This window comes from Podarcis erhardii, assembly GCF_964252035.2.
Source record: "Podarcis erhardii genome assembly, chromosome: 3".
Taxonomy (NCBI): domain Eukaryota; kingdom Metazoa; phylum Chordata; class Lepidosauria; order Squamata; family Lacertidae; genus Podarcis; species Podarcis erhardii.
The window spans coordinates 58,249,853-58,268,036 of NC_138507.1; the positions used below are offsets into that span (position 1 = coordinate 58,249,853).

Consider the following 18,184-nt stretch of genomic DNA (forward strand, 5'->3'; position numbering starts at 1 on the left):
GAAATGTCATACAGCAGATAATAAAATTGCATGTGAATAGCTTAGAGCTACCTTGAAAAAGATTGTCAGTAAAAACAAAGCATGGTAATAAATTAAATTAACATATCACAGATTCAGGGATGAATTAATCTTCTATGCCTTTTTGAGGGTATCCTGTTCATTCCTTTAAAAATAAACAAACTGAAGGTAAAACTGAAGAACAGCAGCATGTAATTGCAGGAAGCTCTCATTCTACAAAAGGTGGAAGGGGGAATACTCTTCCCTTTTCTCAGCTGCTCTCTCCTCTCTCCATAATATAAGGGAGAAAATGAAAGCCATGCAGCCCGTCCCCCCGTCCCCCCGTAAGAGGTTAGGGCTTGTTGATGGAGTGACATGCTACCAGGGTAACCATGGAAACTAGACTCACTCACACAAAAACTGCTTCCCAAGCAGTCTAGAATGTGTGTGCATGTGTAAAAAAAGAGAGAAGAGAAGCTATTGTACTTGTGAGGGTAGCAAATTGGATCCCTTTCCCATACATTTCACCCAAACTCCTTAAAGCAGTATTGGTGTGAAAGCCAAAAGGTAGTCACAGTAATCACCCAAATGTGTTTACAGCACTGGAACAAAACATCAGTTGAGTATTTTGTTACACTCAACTTGCAAAATGCTCTCTGAATTAATATTTTATCAGCTAATTAGTATTTTCCTTCTGGGCACTACTTCTGATCCATGTAAACGGACTTAATATAACTGCAGTATATCAGACTGGCAACAATAACCGATATAAGGAAGAGGAACTCTCGGCCATCCCAGATCTTGATGCATTGGTCTAGCACCAATCTCTAAAATCCCAGTACCCAGTATAATCAACCACATGAATCGGAGAGGGGGGGTGCACCTCAAAATATTTTAGAAAGCCAAAGCTCTAGAAATCATTTAGAACTATGATCTCTGATTTTGAACTGTTTTCACACATGACATTAAGAATCACCACTGCCAGTGATGTAAGGTAAAGGTAAAGGACCCCTGGATGGTTAAGTCCAGTCAAAGGCGACCATGGGGTTGCAGCACTCATCTCACTTTCAGGCCGAGGGAGCTGGTGTTTGTCTGCAGACAGCTTTCCGGGTCATGTGGCCAGCATGACTAAACCGCTTCTGGTGCAATGGGACACTGTGACAGAAACCAGAGTGCATGGAAACGCCATTTGCCTTCCCACTGCAGCGGTACCTTTTTATCTACTTGCACTGGTCTGCTTCTGAACTGCTAGGTTGGCAGAAGCTGGGACAGAGCAATGGGAGTTCACTCCGTTGCGGGGATTCAAACCACCGACCTTCCGATTGGCAAGCCCAAGAGGCTCAGTGGTTTAGACCACCGTGCCGCCCACGTCTCCTACCAGTGTTGTAGGTTTTAGTTTCACCTAATGGACCTACTTAGGTTGAAAACTGATTGAAATCTGGTGTGTTTAAATTATTATTATTTTATTTATTGGATTTATATACTGCTCTTTATCTAAAGATCTCAGGGCGACTCACAAGATAAAATGTGGGACAGAGTCCCTCCTGCATAAAGAAGCTATCTTCAATGGGCTTTGTATTTTACAACATTGAGGGAGATAGGGTAAAAATTCCTCAGATGCCACCAAGCCAGTCTTTCAAGAGAGCAGGGAATATCAGAAGATTTCATTTAAAACACTATTCTCAAGATGAAATCCATTGATCCACCTTGAACTAAGCCATGCACTAATTCTACCTAGTGATGTTTCTTTATTGGTAATTTCTTCCATTAGGTCTCTTTTACGCTATTATAATATTCTGTCCACTATTTAATAGGCTTTAGGATATTAAAAATGCATGGCAGCTTTATGATTTCTCTTAGCGGTCATTGCTCTATCATCTCTACTGCTGGAAGAGGCAGAATTTGTTTGAGGCCTTCACTGCTAAGGCCTATGTAGAATGATGTTTCTGTGGGAAGTTATTTGCTGCCTCAGTAACATTGTGGGCAAAATGACAATGAAAACTATTTTCCTTTGTCTTGTCCACATAAACTGTTTGGAGAAGCTCTAGTTCTGACAGCAAAAATAGGTTGGCACACCTGTATTTTTATTTTTTATTTTTTTTAAATTAATTTTTATTCATTTTCTATAATCAAACAACAACAAAAAAGAAGAATAAACATAAAAGATAACCCACACATACCATAAAAAAAGACAAACATCACCCAAAGCAATACACCTACACCAACCAAAAAACAGACATTAAATGACAACGGAAAACGATTGACTTCCCTCCATCTCGGTTTTGGGTTCTGTGAATATTAAGACCATTCTGCAGTTTTTCATTTTATAGCCTCCACACATCGCAAGAGTTAAACTAAGCCTACTGTGGTTTTTATATTTTTACAGTTTGTTTCCATATATGTTATGAATTTAGACCAATCATCAATGAACTTTATGCCTTTTTTCTGTCTGATGTTCTGCGTCATTTTTGCCAAATCCATGTACTCAAACAATTTACTTTGCCAGTCTTTAACGGTCGGGATATTTGGGGTTTTCCAATTTTGTGCTGACAGAATCCTGGCAGCTACAATTGCATATTGAAACTTTATGTGGTCCTCTTTCCTGATCTCCTCTCCAATCATTCCCAGAAGGAAGGCTTCGGGCTTTTTAACAAAGGTGTATTTAAGTATTTTCTTTAATTCATTATAGATGGAATCCCAAATTTTTTTAACTTCTTCACACTTCCACCACATGTGGTAGAAGCTCCCCTCTTTGGTTTTGCACTTCCAACACCTTTTGTCGCCAGTCTTATACATTTTTTGCAGTTTCACAGGAGTGATGTACCAACGATACATCATCTTTTCCATATTTTCTCTGAGTATCTTCCTCTTGCGCTTGCAGTCCCGTCGTCTTCGAGCTCTTCAAAAAAAAAAACCCCAAAAAACGGCCGGACCACTTCCACGCTGCCAGATAGCCATCCCTCAAGGGTAACCCCTTGAGATTTTTTGGGGGTGCAGTGCCTTTGCAACTCCCCCAAGCCCCTGTGTTGTTCAGAAAACCCTGACGAGGTCTCCCGCGCTCCCTTTCTATCAGCGACGGAAACGGAAGTCGCCGGCGCACCTGTATTTTTAAAGGCATAAGCAGAATGGATTGCAACTGTATAAAATGAGATTATTTCCTCACCTCTGTTTAGTTCTCCTTTGCGACCTTGTAAACAAGATAACTTTCCCACACTGCTTTAATCACACAGTTAATAAAGAGGAGCCAAGGTTGGTTAGTTTTTCAGAAAATAAGAATTTTAAAAAGGGCTTTTGAGTAACATGTCAGGAAAATAAATTAGGCCAAAGTACACATGCATATGTAGTAACTCCAGTCACCAGCATTAAAAGCCAGGAATTTTAATTTAAGCAAGCATCTTCTATACATGTGTGACAACTGATGAAGCTAACAGTTTAGTAAAAAAACTAGAAAAAAGCAATCCCAAATGTGAGAAATGATCATGTTGCTTTTTCACATAATCCACAATCCTGCAATTGCTAGACAACCTTAGATGGCTGATCGCCGAAGAATTGATGCTTTTGAATTATGGTGTTGGAGGAGACTCTTGAGAGTCCCATGGACTGCAAGAAGATCAAACCTCTCCATTCTTAAGGAAATCAGCCCTGAGTGCTCACTGGAAGGACAGATCATGAAGCTAAGGCTCCAATACTTTGGCCACCTCATGAGAAGAGAAGACTCCCTGGAAAAGACCCTCTTGGGAAAGATGAAGGGCACAAGGAGAAGGGGATGACAGAGGACGAGATGGCTGGACAGTGTTCTCGAAGCTACCAGCATGAGTCTGACCAAACTGCGGGAGGCAGTGGAAGACAGGAGGGCCTGCGTGCTCTGGTCCATGGGGTCACAAAGAGTCAGACATGACTAAACGATTAAACAACAACAACAACATTGTTAGAACAGCTTGTGGTTAGGATGCTCATAAGTAGGACAGGTTGAGGCTGGAGTATGGTTTATTCATAGGCTTCAGCAGGTATAGTACTTGCTTACACCTGTAACTGGGACAACTAGTGGTCAGGATGTTGCTTGCATCAGTATGTAAATGCATAGGAACATAGATCAAATAAGGAATAGGATAAACAAGAAGGGTGGGTGTCGAAATCAGAGTAATGGGAGATGTAAACAGGGGCGGGAATGTTAGCTGGGTAATTAGGTGGTCATGATAAGCTGTAAACCTTGTGGTACCAAGCTAATGGGGAGACAAGGGAGGAAATATAAGCTTGTGCTTTGTCAATTTGGGGTGTGCCTACTTTGGACACCAGCTCTTGCAAGAACATTTTGTAATCAATAAACTCTTTGCTCCTTCACCAATTTTGTTCAGATTTTATTTTGAGGATCTTAAGACCCACTTCTAACACCAAACAAACCATAGGTTGTGGGCGGGCTTGGGCTGAGGCCAGAAAACAAACTGTTTTTAAAGCATGTTTAAGAATACAGCTTCAAACTTTTTTAAAAAATCACATCTGAGGGGAAAACATTTTTCATTTTTAAATTCTCCTTCCTATCATAATACTTTGAATCCACACATTTACACAAAGGAAAGGGGGTAGAGGTTGACTGGGCAGGCGCTAAATAAATTTGGATGTTCTGTTATTAGTTATATAGGAATATAAATAATACCACTATAACCTCTTTTTAGTTATAAAGGGATTCCATATGTATGTTTGATGGGACAAAGGGATGATAACTGCCTCTTAGAAGGACTAGTAGCCACCCTAGGGTGCACATTGCGTGGTCATTGTGGTTGCAGCACTGCCGTTGGAGGGGAGCTCAGAACCCTTGGAAGGTGCATGTGGCCACAAAAAGTTACCTTTTTGTGCTTGCTCAGGGTGGCTTGGTAATTCATCAGATGGGCGGGGTAGAAATAATAATAATAATAATAATAATAATAATAATAATAATAATAATAATAAAATTATAATTAAGCCCTGATCAGATTTGAGCATGTGAACTTGTTTCGTCCATATGGAGTTCATCTGTCAGGAAGTGGCAGAGATGTCTGGATAGATCTCTGTTCAGGCCTTCTAGATTGGCTACAGAGGTTGGTTGGGCTGGCAGAACAAGGACCATGGTAGGATCCCACCCAGGGTGGATTACTATAAGGGGGGCAGCAACTGGGGGCTACAGATGAGAAGAGTCTGTTAAAAGAGAAAAAAAGAAAAGAAACCAAAACAGATTTGTGTGAATACACTTCCCACAATCATCTGCACTTCAATTATCTGCACTTAAATAGCAGACTGGTTAAACTGGTTGCCACCATTCCTGGAGTTGTTTTTTTTGCTAAGCAGAGCACATATCCAAGTGAACAAGATGAAATTGTAATGCCCTGCAATATGTATATTTGTTCTGCATGCTGGGGAGGAGGAAGCAGAGAGGAGAGGCAGGAGGAGTGACTTATTTCTGATTTACATAGGGTGTACGTTTCACATTCTAACTTGCTCCTCCCTTTTTAAAACAACTTTCATGCATTCTGAAGCCAAGAAACAGAATGGTCTTGTCCAGCATGGGGTGCCTTTTCCTGAGAATTTTTTTTGGGCATCTCTTCATCTTCCTTTTTGCTACTTCTTCACTCAGCCTAGAACTCACAGAAAAATTAGCTGAAGAGCCAGAAAGCTACAGTGATGCTGTTCCTCTGCTATGGCATTCTGCACCTGGAAATTTAGACGATTACCCAGTAAATGGCAACAACATATTAATCAACCCGTGGAGCTACCCTCAGAGATTAGGACTATACAAAATCCTGCTTAAAGCCACATCTAACTTTTTCGCTCCTCCTGGACCAAATGATGCTGACAACAATGTCCCAGGAAGATTGCCCCAGCAGCATGGTTTGCAATACATTTCGAACAAAAATATCCTATGGGGACTGGCTTTACAGCATGGCTGGCAATACTCTTCAGGTATGAACAAATTCCCTTACAATCTCAACTGTTAGGAATGTGCTCTCTCTTCTTGGTTCAAATGGCAGGAGAAATAGGTTGAGACTTGTGACTTTGAAAATGTATTTCAGCGCTTTTTGTTAAGCTCTACAATGCAAAAAATGGTGTTCTTAGCCTCACTGCTTTTTGTTTGTAAAAAAAATGAGGTCCAGTGCTCAGACATCATACGTATGGACACAATATGGAAGTGGGTGCCTTCTATATATACAGATGAAAGGGCCAATTAGCTTAGCTCACCTCACTTTATTGAGGATAGCGAAAGAAAACGTTGAAAAAAGATCCTCCAACTACAGGCATAACCAAAGCAGGCTGCTCATATCTCAGAGTCACAGCACTGCTGCCCACTTCCTGCTCATTATTATAATCCCAATTCTTAACAATTTCCCCACAAACTTTGTTCTTCAGCCCAAGCAAGGAATACATCTTTTCTGTAGCACATATTTCCTTTCCATTTCCACCTTACATGTACAGTGGTACCTCAGGTTACATACGCTTCAGGTTACAGACTCCGCTAACCCAGAAATAGTGCTTCAGGTTAAGAACTTTGCTTCAAGATGAGAACAGAAATTGTGCTCCGGGGGCACCGCGGTAGCAGGAGGCCCCATTAGCTAAAGTGGTGCTTCAGGTTAATAACAGTTTCAGGTTAAGTACGAACCTCTGGAACGAATTAAGTGCTTAACCCGAGGTACCACTGTATTGACAGTACAATGCTACGCATGCTTATTCAGTAGCAAGCTCCACTAAGTCCTTGCATAAAGTGATGGGTATGTGATGTGGCTCTTTAAAAAGGGGGGTGGGGTACTCTGCATCACTGAGAGTCACTAGAAAAAAACACTGCCTGTTCTCATATTTTCCATGTACAGTGGTACCTCAGGTTAAGTACATAATTCGTTCCGGAGGTCTGTTCTTAACCTGAAACTGTTCTTAACCTGAAGCACCACTTTAGCTAATGGGGCCTCCTGCTGCCGCTGCGCCGCCGGAGCATGATTTTTGTTCTCATCCTGAAGCAAAGTTCTTAACCCGAGGGACTATTTCTGGGTTAGCGGAGTCTGTAACCTGAAGCGTCTGTAACCTGAGGTACCACTGTACCTGGGTAGTGATCATTTGAAGGGACAATGAAACACATGAGAAGAATGTTTAACCCTCTCCAACTCAGTTGAATCTCCCTTGCAAATGTTCCTATGGTCATTACACACACTCTGCCCAAAAAACCTCAAAGATTTCACAGTGGGCCTACAGTTGCAATCTTACAACCACCTACCTGTGGCTAAGCCCGGCTGAACTCAGCCAAACTTATTTCTGAGGAGATATGAAATGTAAGGTGTATTTGCAGAGAACTGTTAGGTGTGGCAAAAGTTACAAGTTATTATGATTGATTTTGTGTAGGCTTTCAATATGGTGGCTGGGTGGAAATGAGGACATGACTCCTGTTGCCTTGAGCAGGGAATTTCAGCAGCTGCAGTTGATAAGCTGCACCTGATGAAATTCCCTCTTCTACACTGCCCTCATTTTCAGCTGGGTACAGTAACTGGCTTATGCAAGCCTTTCCATATGTTTTGGGCCAACTCCCATCAGCCTCAGTCAACATGGCCATCTGTCAGAGATGATGGGAGTCGCTGTTCAAGAATACCTGGAGAGCAACAAACTGGGAAATGGTGGCATATATAAAACCTTGCTGTGGCAGTTGCCATCTTTTGGGATTGGGTAGGAATTTGTCCACCAGGCCAATTGGCTCCAGCCTGGTGGTTTTGCCTACCTCTTAGCAATCGTCACAACTCACCCAGTCATTAAAATGTTTGTGGTAGGATGTAAACATCATTAAATGTTATGTACGGTAATACTGTACTTGATTTTCTTCTAGGCAGACTAGAAGATCCAACCAACATCACAAGATGCGGCAAGAAAGACGGAGATAATCTGTGCATATCAGAGCGCAGCTGGTGGGCGTGTAGGTATTTTCATCCATGAAGATTTTCATAATACAGAGTCTTACCCACACAGTAATTTGTAGGGCCTAAATGTGCAGAGCATGGATTGGACCTTTATTGCTTATAGTATTTATTATCTCTGTGTTACTGATACATTTATCCAGGGCTTTTTTTCTTAAAAAAATGTTTAGGGGTCCTCTCATTTTCCTACTCATATTGAAATACTGCCCCTCAATGAGGCCAAACTTAGATTCACAAAATGTTTAGGGGTATGCATACCCCTGCGTCCCCCTAGAAAAAAGCACTGCATTTATCAATGTGTGAATGAGGCCTCCTGCCTCTGAAATCCTGTGGCTGCAGTCCCAGAACCACATATTTGGGAGTTAGACCATTGAACAAATTGGGACTGAAGGCCAAGCTCGATGTGAGACCATTCATACAAGTAGTGGCTGCATGAATTCCTTATTTTAAATATATTGCAGAAGTCAGGACCCAATTCAGACTGAAAACCTTGCACAGGAGTAGACAAAGCCCATGAGGTGACATAAGACAGTCACCACAGACGGTAGATCCCACCTCTGAAAAGCATGCTGCTCCCCACCATGACTGCCCGTTTTTACTCCCCTGCCACCTTTAGCAAGAGGGGCTGCAGAGGAAGAGGTAGCAGCAGCAGGCAGTGGCAGAGGAGGTAGTGAGGGATGGCATTTTCTGCTTTGTCTAAAGCAGCCAAATGCCCTAGGCCAGTCCTGGGAGGAGATGTGCATTATGCCTTTGCTGCCTGCTATGCTACTAATCCAGATTGGGGGATGTGCTAATTGCATTTTTTTTGGGGGGGGGGACGACTCCCAGTCATGTAAATAGCAAGCTCAGGTGGCCTAGTTTACTTTTTAAAAAGCCATTCACCCAGTTGTTAAATCGTGTAATTGATGTCTTAAGTTTTGCCTGATGCTGCATGGAAGTGTGCCTTCCATTTACCAGAACTTCCAATAATTTGAATGTTTTTCCATATCACCAGATGTTCTGCTAAAACAATATTGCTGCTGTCCATTACTGCAGGTATGAATTACTACCTAGCAATTGTACCCTTTCTGGGAGCACTGGAAAGTGGCATTTTTGGAGACTTGGCAGACAAGGTAGAAATACTACCACCAGATGAGCAAAGAGCTGACTTCTGTCACAGTGTTGCAGAATGCAATGCCCAGGCACCAAAAGCCATGGCTGGCTGGAGAGATTTCTTCAAGGTACTGTAGCTGTTTTTCTGACAAGAGGGATAGTAGGGTGGTTTTTTTGCACCAGAACAATATATTTAAAGATAGCAATCAAGTAGCGCCTTCTGTTTTTCAGTTTCAACAATAGGTTATTGTTTCCTTGTTTTTCCCACTTCAAAATAATCTCTGCTCACCTACTTTATTAGACAATTTAGGACTTTTTCAATGGTTAAAGAAAATAATTACTATGTTTCAGAACCTGTCTAAATTAATGCCACCAGCAAAATACTGCAAGATGTTGGGATGATTTGTAGTGTGAGTAAGAAAGAGAACATGAAACATTCTGGGATATTTTTGAAGGAACAGGGACAATCCATTTCTGACACAATTCCATGGGTATTGCATCAATGACATGATATTTTAGAGTAGCCGCTCAGCTAATGAGAATTCTAGTTATGGCTACAATCTTATACCTGGGAGTAAATCCTATTGAAGCCAGCGAGGCAGGTATAAGATTGCAATGCAAAGGATGATACAGTATTTATGAACAAAAGCTCCACATGGTCATGCAAGTGCTATGATTTAGAAGGGCTGGCAAAAGAGGGATAGATTTACAATCTTCAGTTACTTCCCTTTTTAAAAACAAAAACTTCATTTCCAAGAAATCTGAATAAGGGGAAAGCTCACACGCATCTGTAGCAGAATAAACCAATCATTTTTAAATTAAGGATGCAGGAAGATGCCTTATAGCAGGCTTCCTCAAACTCAGCCCTCCATATGTTTTTGGCCTACAACTCCCATGATCCCTAGCTAGCAGGACCAGTGGTCAGGGGCGATGGGAATTGTAGTCTCAAAAATATCTGGAGGGCTGAGTTTGAGGAAGCCTGCCTTATAGTCAGACAACTTCATCTAGCTCAGTATTGTTGCCATTGACTGGCCATGGTTCACCAGGATTTTGAACACAGGGCATTCCCTCCCCATCTGGTGATGCCAGGGATTTGACCTGGGACCTTCTGCATGAAAAATAGATGCTGTTCCATCCCCTCCCCCATTCACTTTTTGGGGGCTACTTTGGAAGGTGACCCAGAAACTACAACTAATCCAGAATACGGCAGCTAGACTGGTGACTGGGAGCGGCCGCCAAGACCATATAACACCGGTCCTGAAAGACCTACATTGGCTCCCAGTACATTTCCGAGCACAATTCAAAGTGTTGGTGCTGACCTTTAAACCCTAAACAGCCTCGACCCAGTATACCTGATGGAGCTTCTCCACCCCCATCATTCAGCCTGGACACTGAGGTCCAGCACCGAGGGCCTTCTGGCGGTTCTCTCACTGCAAGAAGTGAGGTTACAGGGAACCAGGAAGAGGGCCTTCTCGATAATGGCACCTGCCCTGTGGAACGCCCTCCCATCAGATGTCAAGGAAATAAACAAATATCTGACTTTTAGAAGACATCTGAGGGCAGCCCTGTTTAGGGAAGTTTTTAATGTTTGATGTTTTATTGTGTTTTTAATATTCTGCTGGGAGTCGCCCAGAGTGGTTGGTGAAACCCAGCCAGATGGGCGTGGTATAAATAAATAAATAAATAAATAATAAGTTTATTATTATTATTTTATTATCCTAATGGAGTGTGTGTGTGTGTGTGCGTGCGTATGTGCGTATGGCATCTTCTCTTCTAGTATCTCTCATCCACTGCACTGAGCTCTGAAGCACCTGAAGCACAAGAAGCAGCACTGAACTACATGTGGAAAGCTCACGTTCATAGCCTGGCTTATGGAAGGCGAAAGTTTAAAAACCGGTAAGAGAAACTACCAGAGGTACAAAGGTTTTTTTGCAGGTTCCCTATGATGTACACTCACGGGTCACTTACAGGTGTGAGAACAATCTTTGTTTTCCAGCAGTCATATGCAGTGCTGTTTTGGAAAGAAGGAAAGATACCTGTAATCTTATTTTGATATAGGTGCTGTGGGTGCCAGCACAAAATAACTGCCATGGGTGGGGTGGGGGGAAACCACAGGTGCCAATACTCCATACCTGTGAATATCATCACGAAAAGCACCGGTCAATTTAAAACATTCTGTTTATTCAGGATATAGCTTGAGGAGTGCATCAACCTAGGACTGACTGCTGGCTGTTGCGTTCTACATTTTATCCTGTATATTTGCCCTAAGTTTCTAATTTGTGTTTGATTGTGTATGTATTCTTGAACGTTTTTGAATTCTGTGTGTTCTTTGGGAAGAAAGTCTTAATAAATAAATAAGTTATTCCAACAGGACGTGATGCAGCTCCTGGTAATGTGCAATTAATTAATCAAAATCCGAAAATCTATTCTTACTTAGATCACATTAGAAGCTATTTAACCTGTTGATAGCAGAATGAATATTTAGTGGGGTGGGCTGCAGTCTGTCCTTTCTTTATCATTAATAATTGGCACTGAAGGAATTTTTGTTCACTATATCGTGTTTTTTCTTTTCATTACCTTGTTTTTAATTGATTTTAGCTTTTTTGTATTTTGTGGTTTGAGATTTTTTTATGAAGCAGCAAATAAAGGCAAATAGCAGCAGCCTCATATCTGGCATTGCTCAGGACTGCTAAAACAACAACAGTGCTGTTCTGAAATCAGTGGTTAAAATCAATGCAGTTTTGAAAGTCTGTCCTGTGTCTTGATTCAAAATGATGCCCACTTGTATCCAAACATGGACAAAAGCTACTCCTTGATCTCAGGAACCATTATGAAAAATTGGTTACAATATCTTAAGAGGTGTCCATGTGCATAGTGAACAAACAGCTTCCAAAATATACAGTATAAGAACAACAACAGTAATAGTAACAACAACAACAACAACGAGTTTAAACTGATTACCTCACTTTCCTCTTCTGCTTCACATTTCAGATTGCCATACCTTAGTGGTCCTGAAAGCAATTTTGGGGAGGACTGGGCGGCTACTGTTGATTTCATTGCAGCCACACATTTTCATACAGACCAGGAGACCACCAATCCGTTTGCAGACTGGCTTACCGTCAAGAATGCTTTTGGAAGGAGAGAAAGCCCCTTTCATTGCAGACTTCACACCTGAGCAGAATAAAGTGCTGTTTCTACTTGGTGCTCTGAGTAGAACCAATGAGAAAACAGGTAGGTGTTTGGAGAACCACACAGTACACAATTAGAATTGAAGCTCTGGGGCCGGTAGGAGGCTGGAGGATGCACTGAAAGTGGTAGCTGCTTCTGCACTACCCCACACACCAGCTGTTAGGCAGGGAGGCTGAGCAGCCCAAACAAAGTCCGCTGTGCCTCCAGTCTCTGCCCTCACCAACATCCTCTTCAGGCTCTAGGGAGGGTCTCCTCATGAGCCATGAAGACTCTCCAGCTTTCTCTTACCATTTTCGAGGATGAATCAAAATATTTATTTCCCAGCACCACACATATACACTCAGTTGTATCTGTTCATGCAACATAAATACTAGCGTTGCCTCCAGTTTTTCTTCTGCGTGCAGTTTCTTCCTCTTGCCTTCACAGTGTCCGGCAGATGTTGTTTCAACCCTTTTCCATCACACGCCGGTTCTTTAAAGTCAATTAAAGATCCAATTAAACAGTGAACCTCTGCTTCTTAATGGCGGTGTAGGAGGGTTTTCACCAGGTGAGGTGCTTTTGCATTCAGCGCCTCCCATGCCTGAGCAAGAGCCAGGTACTGAGATGAACTGCGAGTGAAGTCCATTCCCCTTGTCCCTGGTGGGAATTTGCAAGGATGATTTATCCTCTGTTATCCTTGTTTTTCATTTGCCAACAATCCCCCGCTGTCATGGGGGCTGCCTCTATTAAGGCAGGCAGGACTGGAAGCCAGAAATAAACTTCATTCTATTCCCAAAAATAAATGACACAGAAGAATGGAAACCTGTAAAGGAGGTGATTCATTTTTAGAGGGAAATACGCATTTCACCAAGCTGAGTTTGCATGCTTTTTCTGCTTTATAACGGTCTTTTGCTCCACTTCTCCACACAGCTGTTCAGATAGCTATAAAATTCATTCTATTCCCAAAAATAAATGACACAGAAGAATGGAAACCTGTAAAGGAGGTGATTCATTTTTAGAGGGAAATACGCATTTCACCAAGCTGAGTTTGCATGCTTTTTCTGCTTTATAACGGTCTTTTGCTCCACTTCTCCACACAGCTGTTCAGATAGCTATAAAATTCATTCTATTCCCAAAAATAAATGACACAGAAGAATGGAAACCTGTAAAGGAGGTGATTCATTTTTAGAGGGAAATACGCATTTCACCAAGCTGAGTTTGCATGCTTTTTCTGCTTTATAACGGTCTTTTGCTCCACTTCTCCACACAGCTGTTCAGATAGCTATAAAATTCATTCTATTCCCAAAAATAAATGACACAGAAGAATGGAAACCTGTAAAGGAGGTGATTCATTTTTAGAGGGAAATACGCATTTCACCAAGCTGAGTTTGCATGCTTTTTCTGCTTTATAACGGTCTTTTGCTCCACTTCTCCACACAGCTGTTCAGATAGCTATAAAATTCATTCTATTCCCAAAAATAAATGACACAGAAGAATGGAAACCTGTAAAGGAGGTGATTCATTTTTAGAGGGAAATACGCATTTCACCAAGCTGAGTTTGCATGCTTTTTCTGCTTTATAACGGTCTTTTGCTCCACTTCTCCACACAGCTGTTCAGATAGCTATAAAATTGGCGTTGCATGGCACCATCTTGTGGCATTAATGAGAAAAAAGCAACTTTTTGCTTTTTATATTTATTTTATTTTTACACTCCTATCCACTTTTCCTTCAGTGAGTAAAGCAGATTAGGCTGAGACGCGATGACTAACCTAGTTAATGTCATGGCCGAGGAGAGATTTGAACTCTGATCTGCAAGGTCCTGTTCCTGAAAATCCTACCTGATAGATAGCTCAAAGCCTTCCATCTCAGATCGAAAGCAAAATATAATAGGATGGGAAGATACTTGAGTGCTATGGATGAACAAACAAACAAACAAACAAACAAACAAACAAACAAACAAACAGCATGGTCCAGGACCAGTATCTTCCAGCCATTCAATGCCTCCATAAACATTTCATTTCATTAATCTTTTAATTTGTATACCACCTTTCTATCTTAAGTATACACAGTGCTTTTTTTCGGGGGGGGGGGCACAGGGGTATGCATACACCTAAACATATTGTGAATCTAAGTTTGGCCTCATTGAGGGGCAGTATTTCAATACGAGTAGGAAAATGAGAGTACCCCTAAACATTTTTAGAAAAAAAGCACTGACTATAAACAATGCAGTTTACAAGCTGAAGAAACAACAAAATGTACAACAAAGATCATGCACCTTATAACAATCTGATCTAATACAAAAAGGCATAATAAAAACATAACTTTAAAACAAACAAAATAATGTAATATTCAATAATCTATTAGAATATAACAGCACACAATAAAATTAGCTCTCAAAATACCAGCATGTAAGAATTAAACAGAAATTCACTCTTAACAATTTGTTGAACTGGAAAGCAGAAGATAAATCCTCAAATAAATAAAGAAAACCTTTCTTTTACAGGAAACCTTTTGCTGCTGATTTGGAAGGCTACCATGGCTACCGAAGCAGGAAGAGAAATTGGCCGCAAACTTATTGAAAGTGTGATTTAGAGAAACTTGTCTCTAGAAACACACAGCTCAACAAAGGGGGGGGGGATAATTCCTTTAATTATCTGCTTAGTAGTGAATCAACATTTGCTGGTTGATTGCATTTCTTAGCAATTCACCAGTTTTAGGCTTATCTATATGGGATTAAGGTTGCAACCCTATTTACACTTACCTGGCACTTCATTCTGAGTAGACCTATACACAGTGACTTGTTAAATGCCATAAATCAGGCTTCTTCAAATTCGGCCCTCCAGATGTTTTTGCCTACAACTCACATAATCCCTAGCTAGCAAGACGAGTGGTCAGGGATGATGGGAATTGTAGTCTCAAAACACCTGGAGGGCTGAGTTTGAGGAAGCCTGCCATAAATAAATAAAATGAAGCTGAAAATGAAACCTGATTTGTCTTTATCAAGGAACTGCAAAACACCCCTCTCCCCCAACCTTCCTTGTGGTTTGAAAGGTCAAAAGTGTATGAAGAAGCAAATGTAATATTACATTTCTACACTAGGCTAGTTTTTAAATACACTCACACACCCCTCTCTATTCTCCATTCAGACAAGCAAGAGTTCATGGAAGCATTCCAGCCTGGCAAAAACATTTGTGTAACAAAGCGAAGAGTGTAACTTTGTGTAACAAAGCGAAGAGAGCCTTGGGAGATTTACAAACTGCTCGGGGTTTTGATTATAACCAGGCAGCATCTTAATCTTGTTAGATAAATATTAACTTCTGAATTCACTTAATAAAAATAGAATATAAAGTTAACACAACATTTGGAGAGGCGGGATGGGGGGAGCTGTGAAGCAGGGAAGCATTTTAGACCCAATTTGCTTATAAAACGATGCATGGGCTGCTTGTCCCTATCAGCTGTAAAATGTGTCACACAGCACCATCTTGTGGTACTAATTAGCAGTGCTTTGCAAAACAGCTTTCTCACGGATTATTGAGAATTCTGCTTCTTAGAAGCTTTTACCGAAGCAAAATAAAATATATCTAGTTGAGAGAACACCTAAGAACTAAATTACTGAGGGGTTGAACTAGTCATGCCTTGGAACTGGACTAGTTCAGTTTATTCCAAAATAGAATGGTTATATGTTTTGGTGCCCAAATTTAATATGTTATTATTTAAAAGGGACGCGGGTGGCGCTGTGGTCTAAACCACAGAGCCTAGGGCTTGCCGATCAGCTCCCGTTGCTCAGTCCCAGCTCCTGCCCACCTAGCAGTTCAAAAGCATGTCAAGTGCAAGTAGATAAATAGGTACTGCTCCAGTGGGAATGTAAATGATGTTTCCATGGGCTGCTCTGGTTCGCCAGAAGCAGCTTAGTCATGCTGGCCACATGACCTGGAAGCTGTCTGAGGACAAACACGGGCTCTCTCGGCCTATAGAGTGAGATGAGCACACAACTCCAGAGTCGTCCGCGATACCTTATTATTTAAAGCTCAAAGTGCCTTGGGTTCTCACTGTCTCAGGGAACACATCTTCTTATATGAACCTCTGATCTGCAACATGAGAGACAAGGGTCTCAGCTAAAGATTAATTCCTGCCTGCTCCACCTCCAATCCTGAATGAATTGAGCACCCACCACCCAGGGACACTATTTGCTAGGGGAAATGCAAGTAGTTTGGCATTTAGCTCTATGAGGATGACATATATACATCAGCTTGTGATTTCTTTTTGGAAGCAACTATTGCATCCAGTAAATTAACAATGGTTCAAGTACATAGGACTCATTTTAATGTTTTGTGCGTCTATTTTGACCTGATATGTCTCCTGTGGATTTTTTTCTCATTTTATGGAGTTTTAATATCTGCAGCTGTGCTGACATTTCACTTTCAAAAATGAGATATTCCATGTCTTGGAAGTTCTGCCTTGTATTTTTCTGTATTCACTGGTACTTTCTACTCCTGCTTCTCCAAGGTCTTGAGTAGGATTTTTAAGAATTAGAATAATCAGTAAATGACAGGATCAATGAAATCTGAAAATATCACATGGCATACCATCAAAATACCCACCCACACTCCTTCCAGCCAATGGATATACTTACTTCCACAGAGGTAGGGAGGTTAAGTGTATGCATTTCAATTGATTCACTCACTTAAAGCCATAGAAACACTTTGCTTCAGAACACAATACTGAATCCTGGGAAGGATTTAGATGCTCTATCACTGTTTGAAATTACTCCATTGTTCTGATTGGTAGGCTTAAATAACCTGAGGAAAAATTGCTGGCCAAAATGTTATTCCTAGAGGGACTAAAGGCCTACATATTCTTTCATTTTGAGGAACCGAGACTGGTCTACACTCACAGAATGAGGCAGCAGAATGCACTCTGTCACTTCAGAAAAAGTTTGGGATGGTTGCTTTTGAATCCTCTACTATATAAAAACAGGCACCTTGCAAGTAATAAACAAATAGCAGCACCTTGGGGTGTGGGTGTAGATCAGCCATTCCCTGTTGTATTTGTTTTCCTCTTGTAGGAAGTTTGTCTTTTCTTATAGAGCAGGTGTGGGAAACCTGAGACCCTCTAGATGTTGTTGGACTTCAACTCCCATCAGCCTCTGTCAACATGGCCTATGGTCAGCTGCAGGCCAGGCTCACAGAATTCCCATCTCTAACTGGGGGGTGTAAGTAGGCATCATTTTCTGTTCCGCTCTATATTTGTCGCATGCAGCCTTGTTTCTGTTCCACTGCAGTTTGTCCTCCACCAAAAACTACACTATTTGTTTTCTTGATTGCTGTGACAAAAATATATAATTTACTTAATTACTTAGGTAGGCTGGATTACATTCTGGATGTGGGACAAATAAGTAAACATGGGTGATTCTTGCTCCCACTTCCATTTTCACCAGTTTCCCAACATCGATACCTCTAACACACAGGGTTCATATTTCAAATTCTCCCCTATCTGCATTCTGCAATGGTGCCATTTATTCTACTAGCTGAGAAGTCTTCACCTCATTCATACTTCATTCTGTTGAATGTGAGAATTAGGTCCCTGTCCAACGCCATGAACCTCATGTGATTCTTGTTACTGTCTTGTGTGACAAAAATAGATGTGATGGTGTTACAGACAGGTGCTGCTACCAAAAGAAGAAAAAGACCTGCACTTCCTCCCTGTTTCTTTGGAGATATATAGCTAAAATGACAGGTCTTGCACTCTTGTCTCTCCATCCTGTTCCATTTCATTGGCTGCTGGTTGCACAGGCAAGGTATCACCCAAGTGAGGTGATGTTGGGTTATGATGTGACTATGTCTGCATAGAGGGGAAGGTTGCTAGTATGGGAAAGAGGCAACATGCTCTGCTTCATCAAAAGTGAGTCCTCAAGGAGCATCCAGTAGGAGAACAGCCTTTACCACGTGAACTCAGAACGCAAGGGAGAAACGTGCTAAGAGGAAGGCACACGTGGCAAATCCACA

The 18,184-nt window shown here is 41.4% G+C and overlaps 1 protein-coding gene across 1 annotated transcript; it reads left to right on the forward strand.

The window, feature by feature from the left end:
- Window positions 1-5,478: 5,478 nt before the first annotated feature.
- Window positions 5,479-15,163, forward strand: LOC309338786 (protein LEG1 homolog). The gene is given in 7 exon segments (XM_081856225.1): window positions 5,479-5,931; window positions 7,832-7,918; window positions 8,955-9,139; window positions 10,789-10,907; window positions 12,003-12,108; window positions 12,110-12,242; window positions 14,683-15,163. Coding segments are annotated over 7 exon segments (1,131 nt in total). The 5' UTR covers window positions 5,479-5,519; the 3' UTR covers window positions 14,772-15,163.
- The last annotated feature ends 3,021 nt before the right edge of the window (window positions 15,164-18,184 follow it).